At 47.7% G+C, this 23118-nt stretch overlaps 2 protein-coding genes across 2 annotated transcripts in view; one reads left to right on the forward strand and one right to left on the reverse strand.

Annotated features, from left to right (window-relative positions):
* Hacd1 (3-hydroxyacyl-CoA dehydratase 1) overlaps nucleotides 1–3069 on the forward strand; it is a 24350-nt gene extending 21281 nt beyond the window's left edge. Inside the window, exon 7 of the mRNA XM_077693068.1 lies at nucleotides 2282–3069. Within this exon, the coding sequence (XP_077549194.1) occupies nucleotides 2282–2361 (80 nt within the window). The 3' untranslated portion in view covers nucleotides 2362–3069. The remainder of the gene's footprint in view (nucleotides 1–2281) is intronic.
* LOC144162504 (ribosome production factor 1) lies at nucleotides 3056–17895 on the reverse strand. The gene is made up of 9 exons (XM_077693067.1): nucleotides 17737–17895; nucleotides 16966–17022; nucleotides 16798–16878; nucleotides 16597–16692; nucleotides 15632–15785; nucleotides 13850–13932; nucleotides 12173–12351; nucleotides 5878–6004; nucleotides 3056–3263 (listed from the first exon to the last, which is right to left on the reverse strand). Exons 1-9 carry the CDS (start codon nucleotides 17893–17895, stop codon nucleotides 3222–3224), a joined length of 978 nt encoding a protein of 325 aa, XP_077549193.1. The 3' UTR covers nucleotides 3056–3221.
* Between the last annotated feature and the right edge of the window lie 5223 nt (nucleotides 17896–23118).

Genomic DNA, 23118 nt, shown 5'->3' on the forward strand with positions numbered 1-23118 from the left:
ATGAGCTGTAAAGTTAGCTCCAAGCGATGCATCAAAAAACTGCTTCGATTGTTGCATTCACCACCAGGGTTTATAGTATTGGAACACTGTTTTGTCTGTCTATTGTTCGACCAAAAATGGCTAATTATTTCAATTATCTTGGTAGCTAATTGAGTTGAAAAACTAATGGCATACTTGAAATAGGAGGGAAAAAACAGCAACACTGATAGGTTTCACATAGTTGACTTGAAAATTAAAAGAAGTGTCCCTCCTTAACTCTTTGCGTACCGGGGGAAAAGTGCCGTTTTTTGTGGGTTCCGGTAATGTTTTTTTTATGAAAAACCTGTTAGGTGAAAAAATGTATAAAGCACACGAAAATGAACCTAAATAGATTCTCTTTTTATTGACATAACTTTTATGAAATTGTAAAGAGAGAAAAAGCAAAATAAAAATTGTCAAATTAGACATTTTGGGCAAATTTAGCACAAAATTGCGAAAACGCTCTTTATAACTTCAAAGAAAAATTTTTAGAAGAAATTCTGAAATATACAAATGTTTTCTGCATTTCTTGACAATGTTCTCTAAAAAAATCAAAGCCCTAACTTTAGCGGTTTCTGAGCTGCAAAAGTTTGTTTACAGCGCTTCAAAACCACGAAGAAAAAAAGCTTTTCTCGATTGTTTTAGGTAAAGATTTTTATTGCAAAAACTCCGTTGTCGAGGCAGCAGCGAGTCTTGGCCAAAGGATGTGGAAACCCTGCAGATAAGATAGAACCATGCGTGACACTGATAAACCTCGCGAACCGTCAGCGGAGCACTCAAAGAAAACCGGCTACACTAGAGAAACAAGCCGCTCGCTTACCTGTTGGCGGCCGCTGATGTTCCGGGCTGATTGTCGTCATCGTCACTGTCAAAACTCAAGTCTGACTGATCGAAATCATCGGAAGAGTCACTGCTGCTAGTGAAGTCCCGAAAATCCACCGAAGATTGAGTAGAATCTCGCGATTTGCGGTGTTTGGGAGCAAGCGTCGAGCTCGCGGGGGCGCAGCCATCTTCCGCGGCAACTACGCCGCGTATACGCTTCTCCCGGCGGGCTTTAAACTGCCGCCACCTGGCTCAAAAAATACAAACTACACAGCAAATGAAAGCTTATTTCTTGTGCTACACGGTAGATGGCGCCAAACGTTTCAAAGCGCCCGGCGCGACTTTCAAATCAGCGTTTGAAAACTCCGATCGATTTCGATCGCTCATGATCGAAATCGCACGTCCGGTACGGAAAGAGTTAAGAACAGCAGTAGCTCATGTACGCTATCACTCAGCCTAAGCGATAGACAGAGTCAACGGGCGCACGCGTTTTGAAAGGAGATTGCTATGAATGCGTGATATCGTCCGCCTTTTCTCACGCAGTTTGTTTGTCGTTGCTGCAGTTGTTTATAAGCATATTAAGTCCAAAAAATTGAGGGAAACTGCTCGTGCCATGTTCAAAATATTTCCAGTAACGAATGACTTGCGCCGTGCGGAGTAACATCTGGCTGCGGTGGCAAGGCACAGAGGCAACTCCCGTTGCCGTTCTTAACTTGTACCGGAGTATATAGCAAAGTTGGTCGTGTGACTTTTCAGTTGAGGCAAGCGAATCCGGGGCCACTCCGAGATTGGCTCCAAACAAAGTTGGAAATCTAGCTGTCGCAACTTGTGGAATGCCAGTTCTTTGACCGATTGTTTGTGGAATCTGACGTTGTCTGAATCCTTTACCGAAACGTTGGTTGCGTGGCTGCAAATGATGTCACAAAGGTCACGCAACACACGAGTAGATTCATGCTTGGGTGTGTCTGTTTGGGTTTGTGGTAGTTCCCGTGTCAAAAGTCGCCCATTGGTACTGCGACTGATTTGGGTGTTATTACGTTCAGCATAAGTGCGCAGAAAGAAAAAAAAAAAGACATGGACACAGAAGACGACAGGCGCTTGTTCTGGTCTTCCGTGTCCTTTGATGTTTTTTTTTTTTTGTGCTGATGATGAACAGAGTGGATCCCTAGAGAAGGCAAGCGTGGCAGGGGGGTGGCATAAAGTTAGGTGAGCAGATGAGATCAAGAAGTTTGCGGGGATAAATTGGTCGGAGTTAGTGCAGGACCGGGATAATTGGAGGTCTATGGGAGAGGCCTTTGCCCTGCAGTGGGCGTAGATAGGCTGGTGATGATGAACGTTGTGGAATACCAACTAGCCTGAACGCAAGCCCTTGATGCGGTTGTTATATGTTTGGGAGAGTGTACCGTCTCTAAAACTGCGGTCCCTCTCTCGTCCCCTGCAGTCTTCCCGCAGTTGTTTGGGCACCTGCTGAAGCAGCGCAAGCGGTTCTTGGCCCCCGTCGACCACTCCAAGAGCACGTGAACTGCGCACTGCTGCACAAACAAGGGCATGGGGAGAGACCGGCAATGCTGGTGGTCTTCAAGCCGCATCGCAACATCTACAGTTGTGCCTGTGTCGCTACTGAATTTTTTTTTAACGCTGTTTAAGAACTGAAAATGAGTCTCTGGGAGGAACAAGCGCTGGCGCTGTGGCACCACAAATTTCGCCCCCGAGTCATCCTGAAAGCGGTGGCCTTATAGGCACAAAGTATGTTTCAAGGTTTTCTTATTCTTATTGACCAATTTTTGAAATGCTGGAAGTGCAGTGATGCACACGAGACAGCGGATAGGGTTTTGACTTCGAGATATTTCGGTGCTTTTTATGAACTAAATACAGAAAGAAGCAAAAATGGTCAGTTGGAGAACTTGAGTGATTGAATGGTTGTGCTGTCTTGCAAGTTATCTTCGATTTTGAAGACCTAATAAAATTGAAAATGACAATTTTTTGGCCACCTAGCGAGCCATGAACTTGCATGTTCAAGTGACGTGACAAGGGTGGTAACGTGACATCCCCATTAAGTTGTTTCAATCGAGGACAGCACTATGCTGCACTGACACTGCCCCTGAACCACTTGTAAGAAATGCCCCAGACTGTGGATACGTGCTCCTTCATGTTGCAAGGCTGTTTTACTTACCAGTTTATTTTTCTAGAACAAATAAAAGCAGTCACACGGTGCTTGTTTGAAACAAATTTCTGTATTTTCTGTTCACTGGCACCACTTGCAAGCCACACGTCTTGGTGCACACACACACTGCAACAACTTGATCCCCCTCTGAGCTGGGGAAACTGACAATGACGCGCACTTTGTGTTCTTGGAAGCCGTGGTCCTTGCAAAGATTTCTTCACAGGAAGAACCTTCTCCGACTTGTCTCCATTTCGTGCCTCTGCAAAGGAAGACCACACATTGGTTTTAAGTGCGATGCACTTTATGAGCGACCCTGAATCCGCCGTCATCCGCGCTCCTCCTCCTCTCCCCTAGCAACGGCGCGAGGAGCGGAGAGGAGCGTCTGTAGCAACGGCGCAGCGACGTCACACCCCACGTGACCCGCACGCGCTCCGCCTCCCGCGCCGTGGCTGCGCGCGCCAACTCCCGCACCACTCCTCGCGCCGTGACGTCACACTCCCACGTGACCGCGCGCTGGCGCCTTTGCGTCTGCTCCCCCTCTCCTCGCGCCGTGACGTCACATGCTCTGCAGCTGGTGCGCCTCTCCCCCCGTTAGGTTTGCACTCACCCTTGGCGCGCGCCTCTCCCCTCGCCTGACAGCTCCCCCTCGCTGGTACTGCGCCTCTCAAGGCGATGGCAGAATTACTACGCCGTGTACTCTCGGCGCAAGAAATGCATTCGCACTTCCTCACGATTCCCTTCGGGGAGGTGGGGGCAATTTTTTCGACCAAACTTCTTTCTGTGAACTAATCTTAATCTTAGTTCCGCTAAACCTTTTCGTTTCTTTTTTTTTTTTTTTTTTCAAGACAGTTTTCGGAAACACTTTTTCAAAATGTACAATGTGTTGCCCAGATAATCCAATAGCTGCTGAAATTGCAACCTTAAAAAGAGAGAGAGAGAGAGAAAAAACAAGATTCTTGACCACAACCCAAGTGGTGGCGCCTGTTCAGAGATATCGAGAAAGTGATGTGCAAAGCCAGTTAGTTCCTCAACTAATGTGCCACCGTTTTCATCAGACTCAAAAAAAATGAGTCAAAGGTTCTTTTTTTTTTTTCACTTCTTGCTCTTTATTTGCACCACTTTGCAAACGTAAACTACTACACAAGCATCACTCGCTTCAGGCCAAAAATAAACGCCCCCACTTTCACCCACAAAACACATCTTGGGGTCAAGGGAGCCTCTGCTACTGCAACAGCCAGGCAATTACCAGCTGGGTCGGAGGCACCCAAAGTCAGATTGTAAGGTCAAAGAGGCTGGGAGCTGCCTATTACTGTATTCACTGGCGAAGATACAAAGTTACGTCGTGTTTATTCAGATAACAGCCATACCAATGGTTATGTTTTTTACCTGCACATAAAGAGCTACTTTGTGGCAGGAGCAGTGCCATTATTTTATCCTCCTCTGACTGAGCCCGGCCGCAACTGGACTTGGCAGGCAAGCCGCACATGCTTGCATTTATCACGTCTGCGCACTCGCAGCCATGATAGCATGAGGTGGGTTAAAAACTAAGCACGAAAACATTATTTCTTGTGTTCGACTTTGAAAGAATGTAGAAGGAAAACTGCAAAGACAGCCGCTCACAACGCATACATGATGGCGCCGCGCCAGCAGCAGAGCACATTTGCGCGCGATTTCAACTGGATACGGATTGGCTGTAGTTCCGGCTTGGCGAACAAGGCGTGCGCCTCATGTAAAGGCAGCCAGCCACATCGTTATCACCAGCAAACAATGGCGTCCATCTACGAGTTTGTTTTTGTTTAAAAGTGGTGGTGCGAGCGTGTGCCGCAAGTTTTCGGTTAAACAAAGCACCCTGAATGTCTACAGTTTTACATGCGCTGGCGTTATGCTCATTTTATTGCAAAATAAATGTTCGAACCCAGCCCCAATGAGCGAAAATTTCATTAAAGCGAAAGCAAGCCAGACAAATGGTTCGCTGTGGCAAAGACTTTGTTGAATTGACTTCTATGGCTAGCTGACTGGGAATCGGCACCGTTGTTATCAAGACAAAGCAGCAATATTTCCGATGATTTCCAAACTGGTGGTATTTTTTCTTTGCAGCCCCTTAGAGCACCATTTCACCATTAAGGGGCCACACTGGTCCTAAACTAAAGTTTATTCTTGCAGGTACGACGATGAAAATTGGGGCGGCATGTGTAGTTTTTCATTCTGATTGAAGGTGTGAAATTTGTTTCTGTGCAAAACGGATACATTCAAATTTATTTGGACTTTTATGTTTGATTTTTCGACAGCTTTTGTGAGAAAACTGCTGGAGGGATGCCGCTGAACAAGGTACCAGTGAACTGTGCACTAATCAAGGAGTGCTATAAGGCTAACATTGTCATTCTATCTGGTGGTCTGTAGCAGAAGTTACGACCGTCTAATGTGTGGGCCTGGAAGGCAAGAGCGGTTTTTCAGGTTCCCACCTTCCAGGCCCACACATCAGACGGCTATAACTTCTGCTACAGACCAGATAGAATGACAATGTTAGCCTTATAGCACTCCTTGATTTGTGCACAGTTCACTGGTACCTTGTTCAGCGGCATTCCTCCAGCAGTTTTCTCACAAAAGCTGTCGAAAAATCAAACATAAAAGTCCAAATAAATTTGAATGTATCCGTTTCGCACAGAAACAAATTTCACACCTTCAATCAGAATGAAAAACTACACATGCCGCCCCAATTTTCATTGTCGTACCTGTAAGAATAAACTTTTTTTAGTTTAAGACCAGTGCAGCCCCCGTAAACGCAGAGGACACCGCACCACGCTTGCGAGCGAATGCGTGCGTCCCTCTACAGAGACGAGCGGAGCCCCACAGACGGACACCCTCCTCCTCACCTTGAGCACCCACTCGTACTCGCCAAACTTGGAGTCGAAGGTGCCCTTCTGGAGGCTCTTGAGGCGCAGCGTGAACCTCGGCCCAATCTCCTGGATGGACACTTTCTCTGCATTGCGGAACTCGTACCTGCACCAGGGGGGAGGGGGGACGTCATTTATAGTGTCGGCCCGATCAGCAGAGGAGCCCACTGCAGACATGCACTGCGCTCACAAGGGGGGCAACAGAGGACGCAGTTGGGAAGAACCACTGTCAACGCATCTCTCTCTCTCTCGCACACGCAAAAACAGCGAGTGGACAAACCCTCAGGGCCGATCTACTACGCTGAGAATGAGACAACATGCCGGCTTTTTTTCCACAATTGAAATGGCCAGTGGCAACCTGGTGACCAACCAGCACAGTCCAACTCCTCTGCACACATACGCAGTGCACAAGACCACTTTCAGCTATTACCCGCACTGCCACATACACTGCCCAGCCCCAAATTTTGACATCTGCCCAGCACTGCGGTTGGACAACAGGCCTGCACATAACACGAGGGTTTTGCACAAATTCTCTTGGCAGGTTAAAGGGGTAAAGGGGGCACTTGGGTCTTTGATCAAAAACTTTATTCTTACAGTTATGATGATGAAAATTGGGGGACATGTGTAGTCTTTCATTCTGGTTGTAGATATAAAATTAATCTTTGCGTAAAACGACTATATTCAAATTTACTTATATTTTTATGTTTGTTTTTTTGACAGCTTTTGTAGAAGAACAGCTGGAGGGATGCAGCTCAACAGCGCACCAGTGAACTGTGCGCAAATCAAGGAGCGCATTAAGGCCAACATCATCATTCTATCTGGTCTGTAGCAGAAGTTACAACCATTTGAAGTTTGGCCTCGAAAGGTGGGAACCCCAAAAAACGGCTTTGCCTTCCAGCCCCAAACTTCAAATCGTCGCAACTTCTGCTACAGACCAGATAGAATAGATAGAACCAGATAGAACCTTGGTGGCACCAGTGGCAAGGAACCATTTTGAGTGCCCTTTTCAAACACCGAAGTTGAATGCGCTGCAAAATTAGTTCCAAGCGGTGCATCAAAAAACCGATTCCCTTATTAAAAGAAGTTGTTTTAAGACCAGAGACTCCCCTTAACCCCTTAAGGGTCGAATTGTTTCGCCAAATGCGACTCCCCAGGGTTGATTTTTTTTATTGCTGATTTAAATTCTTCCCATGAATCTATTTCGAGAAATAATTATCGTAATTTTTTAGGGTGACCATACAGCGACAAGAAAATTGTTTGTGTTGTTACATATGTGTGGTTTATTCATGAGTAAAAGAAAAATGATAAATAAAAACGAGAGAGTAACAAGCCGGCACCTTTTGAGTGGATAGAAATCAGATAGACATCAGTTTCGCGGGCGCAAAAAGCGGGAACCGCCCGGAGGACGAAACTGAAACCAGCCGCTGCACGTGCGCGAGCAAGCGCAGCTGGATGCGGGAGCGATAGACGGCGCACTGCTCATAAAATACAAATAAAAGGAGAAAAGAGCCTCATTAGTTTCGTGGGCGCCCTTTGTCTGTGGCAGGCGCAAGAAGCGAGAGGCGCCCGGTGGGCGATACCCAGCGCACCCCCTTGTTAGCAGATGCGCAAGCGATAGCCAGCGCACCGCTGAAGTAAACCATAAAAAAATAAAAAGAAGAGCCATCGGTGCAAGAAAAAAATTTGACATATTTCCGAAGTGTGGCAGCACATGCCAAGCAAGAGAAGTTGGGGAAAACGGTGCGCTTTTTAAAGATACAAAAAATGCCGTACATGTACGTCATTGACCATTTTGAAAGTGTTTGCCGATGCCGTACGTGTACGGCCGTGACCCTCAAAGGTAAGAGAATAAGTTGCAGCAAAAAAATTCTCTTGACAAAGGGAAAAAAAAAAAAAAAAAACACGTAAGTGCTGGACTTGAACTCAAAGCGTTAGCATCAAAACCTAAGAGGCTACTACTGCACCACGGAAGCCAATGAGTGGAGCCCTTCTAGCAGTAGAACCCTGTGCACTGGACCACAGAATAAAGCTGGACACTATTCTGAAGTCTTTTTGCTCTCGTCCAACGTAGAAGCAGAATCTCACAGCAAAGAGAAGGCTGGGCACATCCTCTCACTAAATATTCTCACACCACGAGTGCAGTCAATGCAACATCGGAGCGCGGTCTCACGTGTACGAATGCCTCCCGCCATCATTTCAACCGCATGCACAAACCTGCCCACTTGCAAACGCCTTGGGCTGGCCAACAACAGCAGGAGTGAGCAAAAGTTGGAACCAAGCTCAAGTGTTCTCAAAATATAATCCGTAATATCAGTGAAAAGTTTCTCGCCACTTTTGGGAACCTGAACGTGTCGATTATAAAGACAATTCAGGTGCTTTACGTTCCAGGTCACTGCAACATTGTTGCACTTGCTGCAGTTTGACATTCTTTTTGTAGCACCTTTTATTTTTAGTACGTGCACGTGTTCCAACTAACCTAATGTGACACCAAACCCACTACTCCCTCGTCATACAGCTCCAGTACAACTGTTCCCATGTATCACAGCCCCCGCCAACCACTAAACTGGGGTACAGTTAGCGTGTTTAAAGGAGCACTGACACCAATTTTCGGCGTTATTATTATTGCGCAGTTCGCTTCCTTCATTCAACAGAATACCTTGGGTGAAATATGAGCAGCCTGCGACGCGAAGAACATAGTTTAATTGGATCTCATTTATCGCGCCGACGGAGCAGCGCCCGGAGCGGCACTCAGCAAATGGGCATCAGCCAAGGAGAGCCAAAAGAAGTGATGTGGCAGCGCTCGTCAAAAGCTCGTGACATCACTTCATGCGCGCGGCCCCACGAGCAATGAGCGGGCGCAACACCCTCTCAAGTGGGCACCGGTGATGTCCACACAAAGCGGTGAGGTGTGCCGTTCGGGATGAAAGCGCGGAAATTTGAAACAAACGATTTTCAGGCCGTTGAATGTAATTAACTATCGCGCGCTGAAGTATTTGAAGTGCTGTTTCAGGTTCGCCAGGCCATTAAACATCGATAAAAGCAGTAAAAGTGTAACATAAAATTTTCGTGTCAGTGCTCCTTTACACTGGTCTTCAGGACCGAAAATTTGCCAGCGAATCAATTTCCTGTATCAATTTTATTTGCAGTCTACAGGCCCCAAATATTGTACCTGCAAAATATTACAGCTGTACCATAAGTGTTTACGAAGCTGTTGCCCTTTCAAGTTGCCTAAACGACCATTTTCACCTGTTTCCAAACTTCGTGCCTTGATTTCTCAGGACCACATTTTTTCCCCACGAGGTAACTGTTGGGTACAGTATCTTGGGAAGCACTGGTCGGAAGGCACAACATTTTCAATACAGAATTCTGCAGCAGCACGCCACAATAGCCCAGGGTCATTTTTGGTTTGTCCTAGATGCGCGTCTGAATAGTCTATTACAGCAACGTCGCTTGCCCTCGAAAAATCTTTAATTAAGGCCTGCGTCACAACTTTCGGTTTAAGACTGACTGCTCTTTCTTCAAGAAAACGAAATTAATTTATGGTCGGATATACCCGAATTTACCTGAATGACTCCCCCACTAAACATTTCAGAAACTAGCAACACGCCTAGGATTGAATTTCCCCGAGGGTTGTCTTTCACAATTTTTTAAAGGTTTTAAAAGCAAACATTATGTCTAGTAATGAATCAGAACAAGTAGACAAACCGTATTGCTTATGCTCCCAGTCAATAGCAGGTAGGCTGAAATCACCAGTAACTATGCAATTCTTACCCTTTAATATTATCATTCGGTCATGGAATTTAAGAAAAAAAGAATCGTCAGCGTCTGGTGGGCGATAAACTGCACAGAGAAAAAACATGTGCCCCGAAAGTGAAACCTTTAAAATTAAACTTTCGTAGTTATCAATTTGATTCCCTACTGTTTTAATCAATGCCATTGTTTACTACAACTGCTACTCTGCCCCCTCGAGATCCCCTATCTCATCCGAATAATTGGCACCCAGGCGGCACGATTTCGTCATCGCTAATTGCAGTATGCAACCAAGTTTCTGCAATTATGGCAAGGGGTGGGGGGGTCATATATCAACAACGTGTTCTCTAACTTTCGTCGACATTTGCAACGAGAGGAGCAGATGTGCGGCCAATTCTTTTTTCTGCAGCCGTACAAGTACATTTCAGGTGGACGCCAAACTTCCCCTTGCAACAGGAACTTGCTCCACCTCGGGTATTTCCCTTAAATCTGGTCGACTGTGAGGTATGAGGAGTGGCCGCAGTAATAACACAAATAGTTGCTCTCAGGGAGGGCTCAGTGGCTGGCAGCACTTCTACCAAACTCCGAAGGGTCTCCTCATCGCTGCTTTGTTGGACATTGGCCACGCCTGCTGAATAAAGTGCCTCGTATTGTGGCTCTTCGGTCCATGTGTAGCTGGCTGCATGTATAGATAGTCAAAACAAAGTGTCTGTTGCATTTCACAGAAACTTTTCGTTTCTTTTCTTCTGGCAGGGAAGCAAGTGCTGGTACTACACACGACAACAGCTAAGCCAGATGAACTCACTGAAAGACAACCTTCAATTCAGGCCGTCGAGTGGCAAGATGAAATGCCGGACACTGCCGAACACATGGGGTGTGGAGCGATCTATCTCCACCCTGTGAAGTTCAATTTTCTGCTCAATGTGACGTAATTTCAGCCTCCCCACCACAGCAACGAGACGAGACCCCACTCCACATCTGGCAGTTGCTGGCCTCACCTCCGTGCTTGCTTTATATGCAGAGAAGCGCGCGCTAAGCCGCAGTTCTTTTTGTACCATTACTTTGGCGTTGAACGCACCAAAGCTATACAGCTTGGCTGTAGTGGAAGGAACTCCAGAATAATTTCAACCACCTCGGGATCTTGTAAAGTGCACCGACATCTCAACAAACGGGCGGTTTTGCCTTCTGCCACCATCAGCCACCATGTCCAAGAATCAAAACCTGCAACATCCTTGCTCTCAGCAGCACGACACCTCAGCCACCGGGCCACCGTGAGAAGGTCCGTTGCTGTTTGGACAACAGCCAATGTAGCAATGCTACATCCTGATACACCTTCGCTTGTGCACTATTCCCTCTTGTGCGCAGACAGTACAGTGATGTGGGTGGCCTGCAACTCTCGTTACGGCAGGAAAACAAAGGCCAATTTTGAGTGTTTCCACAAATTTTTTTTTTCTTTCTCTTGAACTAGTGCACACATTTAGCCTTGCTACGCATCAAATTTTAGCTTATAGATTGCTCTTCCAAACCCATAGCAGCAGTTTTGTGAAAGGTACAATTATTTACAGTTTATTCGTCAAGTAATCAGAAAAAAAAAATGCACAAAAAAGTATACACAAAACACAAATCGGCAATTTTCCTGAGCCTACAAATTATTTTCAGGAATTCTACGATATAAAAAAATTGTTCTTGCGTTCCTTACGTTCAATATATAAATCGACACTGTACACCAAGTTTTGGGTTTTCACGGGCCCGTCAACCTAGCGGAACTGACGGCTGTGCCACTCCTCGAAGTCACTCGAGGGTAAGTCGGTCTCCCTAAAATACGCATCCAAGCATACGTGTTTGCATTCTGACATGAAATCATTATCACTGCAGTGGTAAAAACAAAGAAACAAATTTAGTGCTCTTGAGAAGTAGCGCTAATTTTAGAACAGCGCAAGGCTATCTTGAAGGTGATAACGCGATACGGCGGGGTGCATTTGGCAAAATATTCCCACTGCACGTTGTCCAGACCCTACACATCAAACTAAAACCGCAGTTGTCAGATAGGAAGCACATTTCGTTTATAATTACAGCGCTAGGTAAATAAAAACGAGCCTACCTGGCAGCATCCGTTGAAGTCTGAGGTATTTGAATGGGAGCGTCATCATCAGAACTAAAATCTAACGAATCCACATCGTCGGTGGAGTCACTACTGCTGCTGAGGTAACAAAAATCAGCAGCAGCAGCTGCTGACGTCCCTGCCACAGCTGTCCGCATTTGCGAAGCGCGCTGTGAAATGGACGCCATTTCCGCGCAACTTGGCGCTATCACGGGTTAAAATTTCACTCTCAGCGCCGTCTCCGCACGCAAAATGTCAACAAACCATGATACAACCAAAAAACAAAAAAGGAGTTGTCAATACACACGCCAGGTGGCGTTAGTTGGCCGCAAGGCGCCGCTTTTAGCTTTCGTGGGATGTTTGAAATCATCGGAACTCCGTGCACGATGGCTATGACACCGCAAGGAAAGAGTTAATCGGTACCTGTGGTGCCGGAAGAAGATGTAGTCCCGCTGGTTGTGGAAGGTGACCACCCGGCGTCCCCGGAACTCCGGGTCATAGTGGAACAGTGCGGCCAGCATGCGGCCCACCGAGTGGCCCAGCCGCGTGTTGAAGTTGTTCAGGATCACCTCGGGCCGGTGGGCGCTGTACAGGGCCCGGCCCTGGGGGTCATTAAACACGGGGTCAGTCATTCAGGGGCCGAACTGCCCAGGCAGCGCGCACAAATACTAGCTCTTGCGCTGTCCCGGTGAAGACAAAAGCACCGTGCCACATCCCAGCACGGTGTTTTGGAAATGGTACCCCTCAAGGCCCCACTCTTTCCCCCAGCTATGCAGGACGTTCTCTCTCCCGTACAACAGCGAAACGGTGCATTCTCCCTGCCTGAGTTGCCCCCTTCCTTCCCGTAAGCTATTCGGTAAGTAGGTAAGTAAGTTGTGGTTTTTTGGCACAGCAACCTTTCGGTTATAATGCGCCAGACGCAAGTAAGCTATTCGACCCATCCCCCACTGTTGACCACTGGTGTGTCACTGCTCAGCCGTGGCCACTGCACGCCGGTTGAGCTGCAGGACGTTTTTTAGGAGAAACTAAATACTCTGTCACAACACGCGCTTGGAAACTGCACACGCACGTTACACTAACAAACCGGGGGAAAAAAAAAAGCAAATGCGTGTTTTAAATTGCCTTGCTGCTTGCAGTTTTGCCTTGCTATTTGGTCTGCAGCAGAAGTTACGACCATTTGAAGTTTGGACCTGGAAGGCGAAACTGGTTTTTCGGGTTCCCACACTTTCCAAGGCCAAACTTCACCCGGTCGTAACTTCTGCTACAGACCAGACTGAATGATAACGTTAGTTCCTATTGCACTCCTTGATTTGTGCACAGTTCACTGGTAGCTTGTTCAGCTGCATCCCTCCAGCAGTTGTTACAAAAGCTGTCAAAAAATCAATAAAGATACAAATAAATTTGAATATAGTCATTTTACGCAAAAACAAATTTTACATCTACAATCAGAACGAAAAACTATGCAACATGACCCCCAATTTTCGTCATCACAACGGTAAGAATAAAGTTTTCTGGTTTAAGACCAGTGTGCCCCCATGCTGCTGGAAGTAACTTAGACACATTTTTTTAGTTGAACTTCCAGTGAGAATTTTCCCTCAAATATCTATGCTGACAACCTAGAATACAAATGCAAACATTTCTGAGAAAAAGTCAATTTTTCGATGCAATATCCCTTTAACGAAAACGTTATCAAGTTAAATAAAAAGCAACATCTCACCAGCCGCTTCTAAACACAGCCCCTAAACAATCACAGGGACTATGGTCTTTGCAAACGGCAGTCCCCAACAAAAGCTACTGCCAAGAAAAACACTGCTGCTACCTCTAATTCCATTTCATCGGGCCACCTAAACGCTAACAAGAAGATGACTTTCTTTTCAGCGCCAAATTCCTCTGCTGACGAGAATATATTGTGGAAATTTGTGATCCTTTCTCGCAAGAACGCCCCTCACAGCCACAGTGAACTCGACCAAGCCATCGGACGCCTTCAAAAAACAGCAGGGATAACGTTAGTCCTATTAGACTCCTTGATTTGTGCACAGTTCACTGAAGTCACAGTTCACTGGAGTCACTTGGTCAGCATATCACAGGGGACATTCTCACCTTGATGTCCTTGCAGAACTTGACATTGCTTATCCGAAAGTAGGCCGTCGGACCATCGGGCAGGTGGGTCAGCAACAGGCCGTCTGGAAGGCACAGTACCCGGCGCATGGAATACTCGTAAACAACGCCCTTCAAAACAAGCGTTTCGTATTAACCTAAGCCTAGACGAGCATGGACTCAAGGACCAGAGGGAGAAGGGCACGTCCTTCTGGTTTCCTGTCCCAAGAAATCTCCCTCTACTAGAAAAGCAGCGTTCTTTAAAGGAGCCATGAAGACAAAATACAAGTTGGGTTTACTAGAAAGACTGCTTAGTCCCGATAACAATGATATCAATATCATCATAATCTTCGAACAAATAACGGAGGTATGAAAGAAAACGTGTGAAGAAGTCGCGACCCCAGAGCCAATTTCCCGCAACTTCTCTATGACGTCACGGAACCTTGTTTGAGCGATTGGTGGCCGCCTAACTGAGCTGTCGCGACGACACATGACTGGACGTCTGTAATGGGGCCTCTAGTTCCATTTGACCGCATCACTTAAATGCTAACGTGCAGTTAACGCACCGAAAATTATGTTTTATTGTTGGCCCGTATGACGTCATTCTTGCTCATAACACGTCACTGTGGCGCAAAATTTGAAAGTTCTTAAACACTTCTTGCTTTTCTTTCGTTAAAAAAACATCTTTTCTGCCTGTAATGGAGCTCAGTGAGATACTGAATCCTAGTTCTTTCAAATTAAACGAAGTTGTATTTTCTCTTCATGGCTCCTTAAGAGGTGGCACTCAAAGGAGTCGTGAAGAGATTTTAAAAAGAAATTGCGTTGTGCGGGTATTTAGAACTGTGGAACCTTGATAAACAAACTGTGCATAGCCGTTTGGCTCGACGATACCGGCAAATAGGTAGAAAGTTTCAGTTCTGGCTTCATTCAGCCTTTCCTTCTCAAGTCGTGAGGTGATGTCATGTGACGAAGGTACGCAGCTAATCAAGGCTCCCCCTCATCTGCACAACATGTCAGCGTAGAGTAGGGTCGCAAAGGGTGACATAAAACTGCAACTTCGGCGCAATGATGGAACTCGCCCGCGACTGAATCAGGAATGTCTGATATGTGATACGACTGATCAACATGGCCGAAAGAGTGGACAAACGAAAGAGAGAAACAATTTATGATTCGAGAAACTGCTTTGCACAGTGGCGTGAAGCCCACTACTGCTAACATTGCTTTCTTTTGCAAGTTTATACAGGAAGTTTGATATTTGCAGGGGTTTTGCACACATGGTATATGTACAAAATGTACATCTCAAATATTCTACGTTTTATCTGTGTGGAGGAACACCGACGTTCTTGCTTATTTTTTTGTGTGTGTTTGTCCCGAAACTTTTCTGTACAGCTCTTTTTCTTCTATTTCCAACTAAAATTTCCGTTTAAAACAATCACCACTGCAAAGGAAATTTGCTCTTCTACAATTCGATACCATACACTTACTCGTACGTCTTTTTGCGATTGGGAAAAAATTGTTTGCTAGACTACTCAAAATCACTACTCTTCCCATTGGCAGGAAAGTGTGAACACGATGCTTACATGAGAGCTTTCACTAGGCCACGGCAAACTACACGGCCAAACGGTTTTTTCCAGACACACTTCTGAATGCAACATCGCAAGTTAACTGCTACCTCCCACTTACCAACCGCTATTACTGCCTCACAGAGTGTTGCCAAACAGCTGTGTGTGCCTGAACAAGAGACGCTCAGCCTACACTCGACCTGCCAGGCAGAGGGGGACTCACTGGGGTGTCTGCGGTCTTCGATGATGACCGCAATGTCCGAGTAGCCGCGTTGGATGGCCTGCTCGACCGTCTTCTTGACTCGCGACCGGTTGCGCCACCGGAACTCCGCGTTGGGGATGCTCTGCTTCAGCTCACGGCAGAACTTGATGGTGCGCTGAAACAGAGGGGTCCAACAAAGACCACTCGAGCAAGACCCTCCAATTCGGGTTCACAGGGCACGCCTGCTTAACTGTACAATTCCACCGGATAATCCAGGGCAATGTTTCCACTTCTACCGCACTAATTCTATCATGCGCCAGTGAGATGTTGGAGCACTGGGTTTCCCCTCCATATCGAACAACAAAGTTTCACGTGCAGATATTTCTGAAAGCAATGCCGCAGATTCTGCTTCTACAGGGTTGTCTCCCAAGTGCAATCTCGCAAACCACTAGCTAACACGTACTACTTTAACACTTCATGCCAAATAACCTTTTTGTGAAAGCACTGTTCCCATTAGTGGACATTGGCAGACTGAACACGATGTAAACGGGGACACCATTCCAGGTTCTTGCCCCCGATCCCCTTTTCTCATGAGAAGTGAACAGGAATTATCAATTATTGGGTCTTCAAACGTGCACAATCAAAATAAGGACCGTGCAGATGAGACAACTTCAGCCGCAGAAACACAGCAACCAAAGTTCAAATCCTATCTATATGTAAGCAATCACCACCGACAAAAGTGCTGCCTTATGACGCCCTGTCATTCAGCGAATATTTAGGTTCACGAATATTTTGGCACGACATTAGGTATCATGATTAGGCCAAAAGCACGAGAGTTCCGGCCAGTTGGTAATCCATACTGTTTCATGGTAATAAAAAAAAAATCCAGACAACGCACAAAGTGAATGTATATTTCGGTACCTGTCTTTTTCATTAAAAGTTAGTTGGACGTAAGCACTAGTTTGTGGCGCTCTACTTTTACTAACCGTGTGTGGATTGTCACTAGTGGTGATGAGCAGCTTCGGCACGTACTCCTTCCGAAAGTAGGCCGCCATTTCGTCCATTGCTTCGTCCAGTTGGACCTGCGTGCAAAAAAAGCAAAGAAGAAAGAGCGGTAGTAATACTTTCTAAACATCCGGGACACGGGTTCTGCCCGCATCAACGGCTTTCCCCAAATGAACACACACCTCTTCGTCGTCCGGCTGAACCATGGTGTCGTCCGGTTCCCTGGTGTTTTCGATAGTACGCGGCGTCTGCTTAGGAGGTGCCTGCGCGAAAGACGCCGCAAAAAGAAAAAAAAAAATCAGTCCATCAACGGTCGAGTACTACATCGAGGGAAAAACGGCAAGACTCACATTTTCGCCAAGGGCCTCGGCTTCCTTGCGACGTTTCTTCTGTGCTTGCCGCTTGAGCTGCAATTATTAACAGGACGGCGTCATAACATTGTGCAGAAGCCCGACTTCGGGTTGACGAAGTCGACGCGTCCACGCGAGCGGTGTCGTCCAAGAAAGCCGACCGAATGGGCGCTTCTGCGCGAGCACACTACAGCCGACGCGTGGCATCCCAGGCGATGCAGCTGTCATAGCGCGGCACAACATGAACCCGCCGCGGTGGCCCAGTGGCTAAGGCGTTGCGCTGCTGAGCACAAGGTCGCGGGCTCGATTCCCGGCCGCTTTTCTGATGGAGGCGAAAAGCAAAAACGCCCGTGTGTACGAGATTTCGGCGCACGTTAAAGATCCCCAGGTGTTCAAATTAATCCGGAGCCCTTCACTACGGCGCGCCTCATCGCCTGCATAGCGCCGGCGCGTTCAACCTTACAATCAATCAATCAATTCACGACATGAAGCAAATCATGCAAGAACGGAGCACAACCAACGAAACAGGTGACAGCTACGGTTAGTGGACAGACGCGACGCGCGACAAACCCTTCAAAAGGGCGCAGATCACCGAAGAATTGCGTGGGTAACGATTACGTTAGATGTCAGGCGAAGTTACTTGGCTCGAGATGGGACACGCAAGCACCGCGAACTTGATTCAATCGCCGTAGAGAAGCCACGTGCGTGACAGAGTCGAGATCGGGCGGATAAGAAGCCCCAAGGAGTACAAAAATGACTGCCGTCGCTTGCCTTTTGCTTGACTCGCTTGAGCTTCAGGTACTCTTCGAGCCTTCGTTTCTTGTTTTTGATCTGGGAGATGTTTCGTTTGTGCACCGGGGCTTCGTCAGCGTTCTCGTCCGCCATGTTGTTGATTTTATGCCGTGTCCCATGACTCCCCATGACTCCCATCCAAGCTCACAGGCGTGGAATATATTGCGAGTTTTTGAGTGAGGGCGCTACAAGTTAAAAAAACAAAACTTTGAGCACGTAAACATCTAAAAAAAACTGTGCTACAGGTAACTTTGTTTATTTTATTATTTTTGGTTTATTGATTAAAGCAAGCAAAGTGAAGCATAAAAATAACCATTTAGGAACAGAGTTGCACGCTGTCACATTTGTCCCTATTAGCACACATAGTGAGAATAGCGTTTAAAATTGTTCGCACGCTTAGTAAGAATAAACTGCACACAAAAAAAGAAAGAAACGCAGCTTGTCAAGGCTGGAGAAGCAGCTAGCAGAGCTGGGCGTCCACCTGGCTAAGGTGGCTAGAATGAACCTGGCTTTTCCCCACACTGACAGCTGATCCCAGGAGTGAGGGGGCAGGAAGAGCGAGCCTCTGCACGTTCCTCGTACGGTCATTCTCGTCGCCTCCCTCCGACCCACCTAGATCTACCGCTCTCAACGATCCCGCCGCTAAATTCCCAATCTCAGCTGACCAAAAACGTAACGTGGGCAACACCACGACCGGCTATATTTCGCACGACCTGCTCACGCCGCCCCTACCGCCGACTCCCGGCGCGAGCAATTTAGTTTTAAAGCGAAGCTTTATCGCTTTATGGAAAAACAGCGCTAAAACGGGACAAAGAACGTGACAAGACTGAGCGCCCAGTCTTGTCACGTTCTTTGTCCCGTTTTAGCGCTGTTTTTCCATATTCAGTTATGTACCAACAAGCCCGCACCAACACACTTAATCGCCGTCGCACGCCAATACGCCCTGAAGGAAGGTCTACTTTCTCTGACGATGATAATGAATAATCGCGGGTGAAATAAACGAAAAAAAAAAAATGCTCCCCGTGGCCGGAATCGAAACTGGGTATCTCGCGTTACGAGCTCCATTTCGACAAGGTCGAAGCGAGTGCCAAATGGCAGTATTTATGCCAACGGGCATACTGTCGCAAAAAAAAAAAAAAAAGAGTGCCAAATGGCAGGTACCTATTCGCGCCGTGCACCCCAAGCCCAAACGTAAAGCGGGGGGGGGGGGGGGCGTTTAAAAATATTGTACTAACCCAGCAGATGTAAGACGCGGCACCTGTGCATCCGAGCAATCCGGTTTCCGACGCGGCGCGTGAAAATCTAGCAGGTTGGATACGCGCGGAAGAGAGGGGATAAAAAAAAAATTCCCCGCATTTCCCCGAGGGGAAGAATGTGAAAGTGCGAATGCACGAGTTGAATTTGCGCGGTTCGGTAATGTTCGCGAAATAGAGATCACACACACACACACAACTACAAAGAAAGAAAGATGCATTTATTCACAGACACCTATTTGTGTTGTCGTTGTACTTGATTGCTAGAGCGGATCTCAGCTTTGAAATTTCGTGTCAGTACTCCTTTAAGCGGGTGCATTAGCCCTTCTCACGCCCGATTCTTGGCCAATCCCCCACGTGGGTATGTGCCATGTCAGCGGCCAGGCAGCGCGCGCCCATCTCCCCCCGTTGCCAAGGAAGACGAGGAGATTCCTGGCCAATCCCCCACGTGGGTATGTGCCATGTCAGCGGCCAGGCAGCGCGCGCCCATCTCCCCCCGTTGCCAAGGAAGACGAGGAGCGCGCGCACCCGCAGCTGTTGCGATGCGGACGGCGGCGGACGCTTAGGCTCGCTTAAGAAGTGCATTCGCACTTAAAAGTTCATGCGTTTTTGCAGCCGCCCCTTTCCATGGGACCGATTTCCCGTGCAAGCTAGCCGGGTGAACTTCCCAAGCGTTTGAATTCCCACACAAAGGCCGAGCGCCAGGCCGGGGAGTCGCTTGTATCTGTTTTACCGGTAGGTGCCCGGCGCCACCAAACCAAGGCACACGAATGCACATGGTGCCTTCCACAGCCACGGTCGACGCTCAATTTCGCAACCGCCTGCGGCAGCACATGCCGCCAGACTGTTTCACCCCCGGCAATGCGGCAATGCGGCATGATGGCCGCGGGGCAGGTGGACAAGGGTCAGCGGCCCCTCGAAAGGGTAAGGCGGCTTTTCAGGCGTGGATTTCCCTTTCAAGGGTTCGCACTCGACCAGGGACGCCTGTACCCATTAAAGGGACAGACAACCGATTTTTGTCGAGTTACGACCCCTTCCACCAGGGCATTTCCCGACAAAGTCGGGTAACTTCCCAAGCACTAGATCCCCTAGCTGTTTAGGGGGTGCTTGTACCAATTTTTTTACTGGTTGGTGCCCAGCGGTTGCTACTGCCTTTCCTTCGTGTGTTGATGCATGCGGTTCGCAACGCCATGTGCTGTTTGTAAGGTCATTCCTTCAAAACAAAAAGTGTTACACAACAGCCAGTTATTTTTTTTTATTGGCGATAGAATGCCCGTTGGCACAAAAATAACTTATTTACAAGTAAAGATGGGCACACGTCTCTCGAAGGAAGTCAAGAAGGGAGCGGTGCGGGGGCCCCCAGAGCCACCGCTGGAGGTAGGGGGGTCTTCCAAGATGGAGGCCTGTGCCTCTCAAGTGTCGCTTTATGGCTGAGTCCAGTGAAGGACACGCCCATAATAGATGGTCCACATCAGCTTGTTCGGCAGGAGCTGTGCAGAAGGGGCAGGTTCATGCTTTGTATTTCGATGGCTCTTCTCCTGATGTCGATTGTTATCGCTGCCTTGTAGCAAGGACTCAAGATCCTTCACCTTTTTCACCGATTTTCTATATGTGTACTTCAACTGATTGTTGCCTTCGCCGGCGTTATCCTGGAGGGATACATACTGCCGCTTGTCGTTGTGTCAGTTTTTAGATAATGAAGAGTACGTGTTAGTGTCAAAAACACCCAGAACGTGCTTGAAAAACAACAACAATGTTAAAAGGTTCACCTTGGTGTGAGAATTTAGGGGCTCTTGTTAATAACTTTAGCATGCATGTGAAAACTGTGAGAACATTTCTTCCAACCGCTTATGGTATTTCCTTTTCTGTATTTTCAGTTTTTTTTGTATTTCTGTATCTGTATGAACGCCTCTACCCCCTTCCCTTTACCCCTTCCTATTAACTTACTATTTTTGCTGTCTCGCCATGCAAGGAGATTCTTGCCTGCCCTCTCATAACATAGCGTTCCTGCTTCGACTTTCCGACAGCTTAGCCGTCTGTCTTCGGTGCGAGTGGGGCGGCTTGTTCTGACCGCCCCTTGTTCGGCGGCCTTTGGGGCTCCCGTGTATCCGCTTCCCAAATTTCGCCGACACGTAGACACCTTATGTCTTTGGTGCCGGGCGCGACCTAAAGAGGAAAAGTGGAGGGAAATGGAAGTGGGGTCGTCTTTGAGGCCGACGAAAACACGCGCCCTTCGCATGCGGGGGCTTCAAAGCGCGCGCACGTATGCGTATTGCTCCCCTCTGGGAGCCGACGCTAACCGAGGGCGGTTACAACTCGCCGCTCCTGTCAAACACGCAGTTATGTGTCCCCTAGCCAGACAAATATGCGTGCTGTCCTTCACTCCCTCACGCAGTTATTTCTATATGTTTATTTTTGCCCTTTCTTATTACCGCCATTCTCTCTCACTTTTTTGTGCTCTTTAGTTCTCGCTTCCCCGTTCCTATCCATCTCCCTCTCCCTTATTAATGCTTTTTTAGTTTACCCATTCCATATTGCTGCCTTCCTCTCTCACTTTTTAATGCTCTTTTCTCTCTTCTTTATCTATACGTTACCGCCCTGGAGCCTCAAACGCTTGAACTGTATACACAAGGATTTTCACCGTGCCCTGGCAGCCGCCCTTTTTAAACGATCCGTGCGCCACCTGGCGGGTAGTTCTTAGGGACTGCGGGGAGAACAGACGACGCCGCAGTCACACTGGTCACACGCTGTTGCGCCGTGCTATGCGTGGATATCAGATGTCCCAGCGGCATCGAAAATCTTAGGTAAGTGTCATTTATTCGGCATGTCAGCAGCGACAAGTTTAGCAGTGCTTTAAGGGGAGCGTTCAAAGCGTCCGAGAGCCGTCAGCTTCGCCCATTAATTTCGTTCTCAAACCGCTAAAAAGCGGCACACCACCCTACGCGCGCTTTGTCCTGGCGGGGGTTGCCTGTGAGGCCAAGTTTGCCGCGCCAGCAGGACGTACGCCCGACGTTTTATCACCAATTGATGTTTATTTTCTTCATTCTCTGGAAAGGTTGCCGTCATTGCCTTTACTTGGCAATGTACAGAAGCTACTCATCCGGGCGTCATTACGCCGATGTTGGCTGCACCGCAGCGTAAGCGCTAAGTGCTCATACAAGAAACGTGTGAAGTGCACCACGACAAAAGAAGTGTCTGCATTTGCGGAGTCTATTCGCTGCACAAATTAACTGCGTCCCTTGAGTGCCGCCGCGAATTGGTCGTCGCGCTGAAGAAGAAATACTTCGAACCTAGCAAATTTGCCATAGTACGGTCGTACGCTGCCTTGGAAGCGCTGTTTATTCACCCTCATGCTCAATCCTTATCGCACGCTTCTGGGCTCTGGACGTATTCTCTGTTCATTTCACCGACGGGAAGCCGGTAAAAATCAACCCGACACCTATTCTGCAGCTCGGGTTCGCGAAAACGGCGAGCCGAAAGCGAAATACGAGAGTCGCGGTAGCGAAGCACGTCCGGTAGTTTCGGTAAATGGCTGTTCACGGTTCCCACCCACCGCTGAAACGCAAAACTTCTTTTAAGCAAACAAACAGCCATGAAATCTTAGACACTCGAGTCACAGCCCTTGGTTAAAAAGAAGGTCCCCGTCACCCCGACTAGTCCGAGTGGCTCGGGCTACTACCCCCAAGCGCAGGAAAAAAAATACGTTAACATAAAATACCCGAGAAAGTGGAGGGGAGGACAGCCCCGCCGGTAGCATAGTGGTTATCGCACCAGACGCGTATTCTGGAGGTCGTGGGTTCGGATCTCACCCGGCGGGCATTTTTTTCCACTTCTTTCTGTCTTTCAAAATTCTTCATGTTTCAATGACCCACCGCATTCTCCCCATTGCTCTCTGAGGCATTCTTGACTGCCAACCCCTAACGAGCGGGGCTCGTTGAGGAAATACAGAAAGATAGATCGGCAGTCTACAACGCCAAAGGAGGCATAGGGGTGTGGTTAGGCTCTTTTTTGTTTACTACGGTTAATGAAGTTAACTTTTTTTTTAATATACGGAAGAAAGAAAGAAAGAAAAACACGCGCCCAGAGTGGGGACCGAACCCACGCCTTT

This window comes from Haemaphysalis longicornis, unplaced genomic scaffold, assembly GCF_048455015.1.
Source record: "Haemaphysalis longicornis isolate Haplotype H1 unplaced genomic scaffold, Haemaphysalis longicornis Haplotype H1 scaffold_12, whole genome shotgun sequence".
Lineage (NCBI taxonomy): Eukaryota > Metazoa > Arthropoda > Arachnida > Ixodida > Ixodidae > Haemaphysalis > Haemaphysalis longicornis.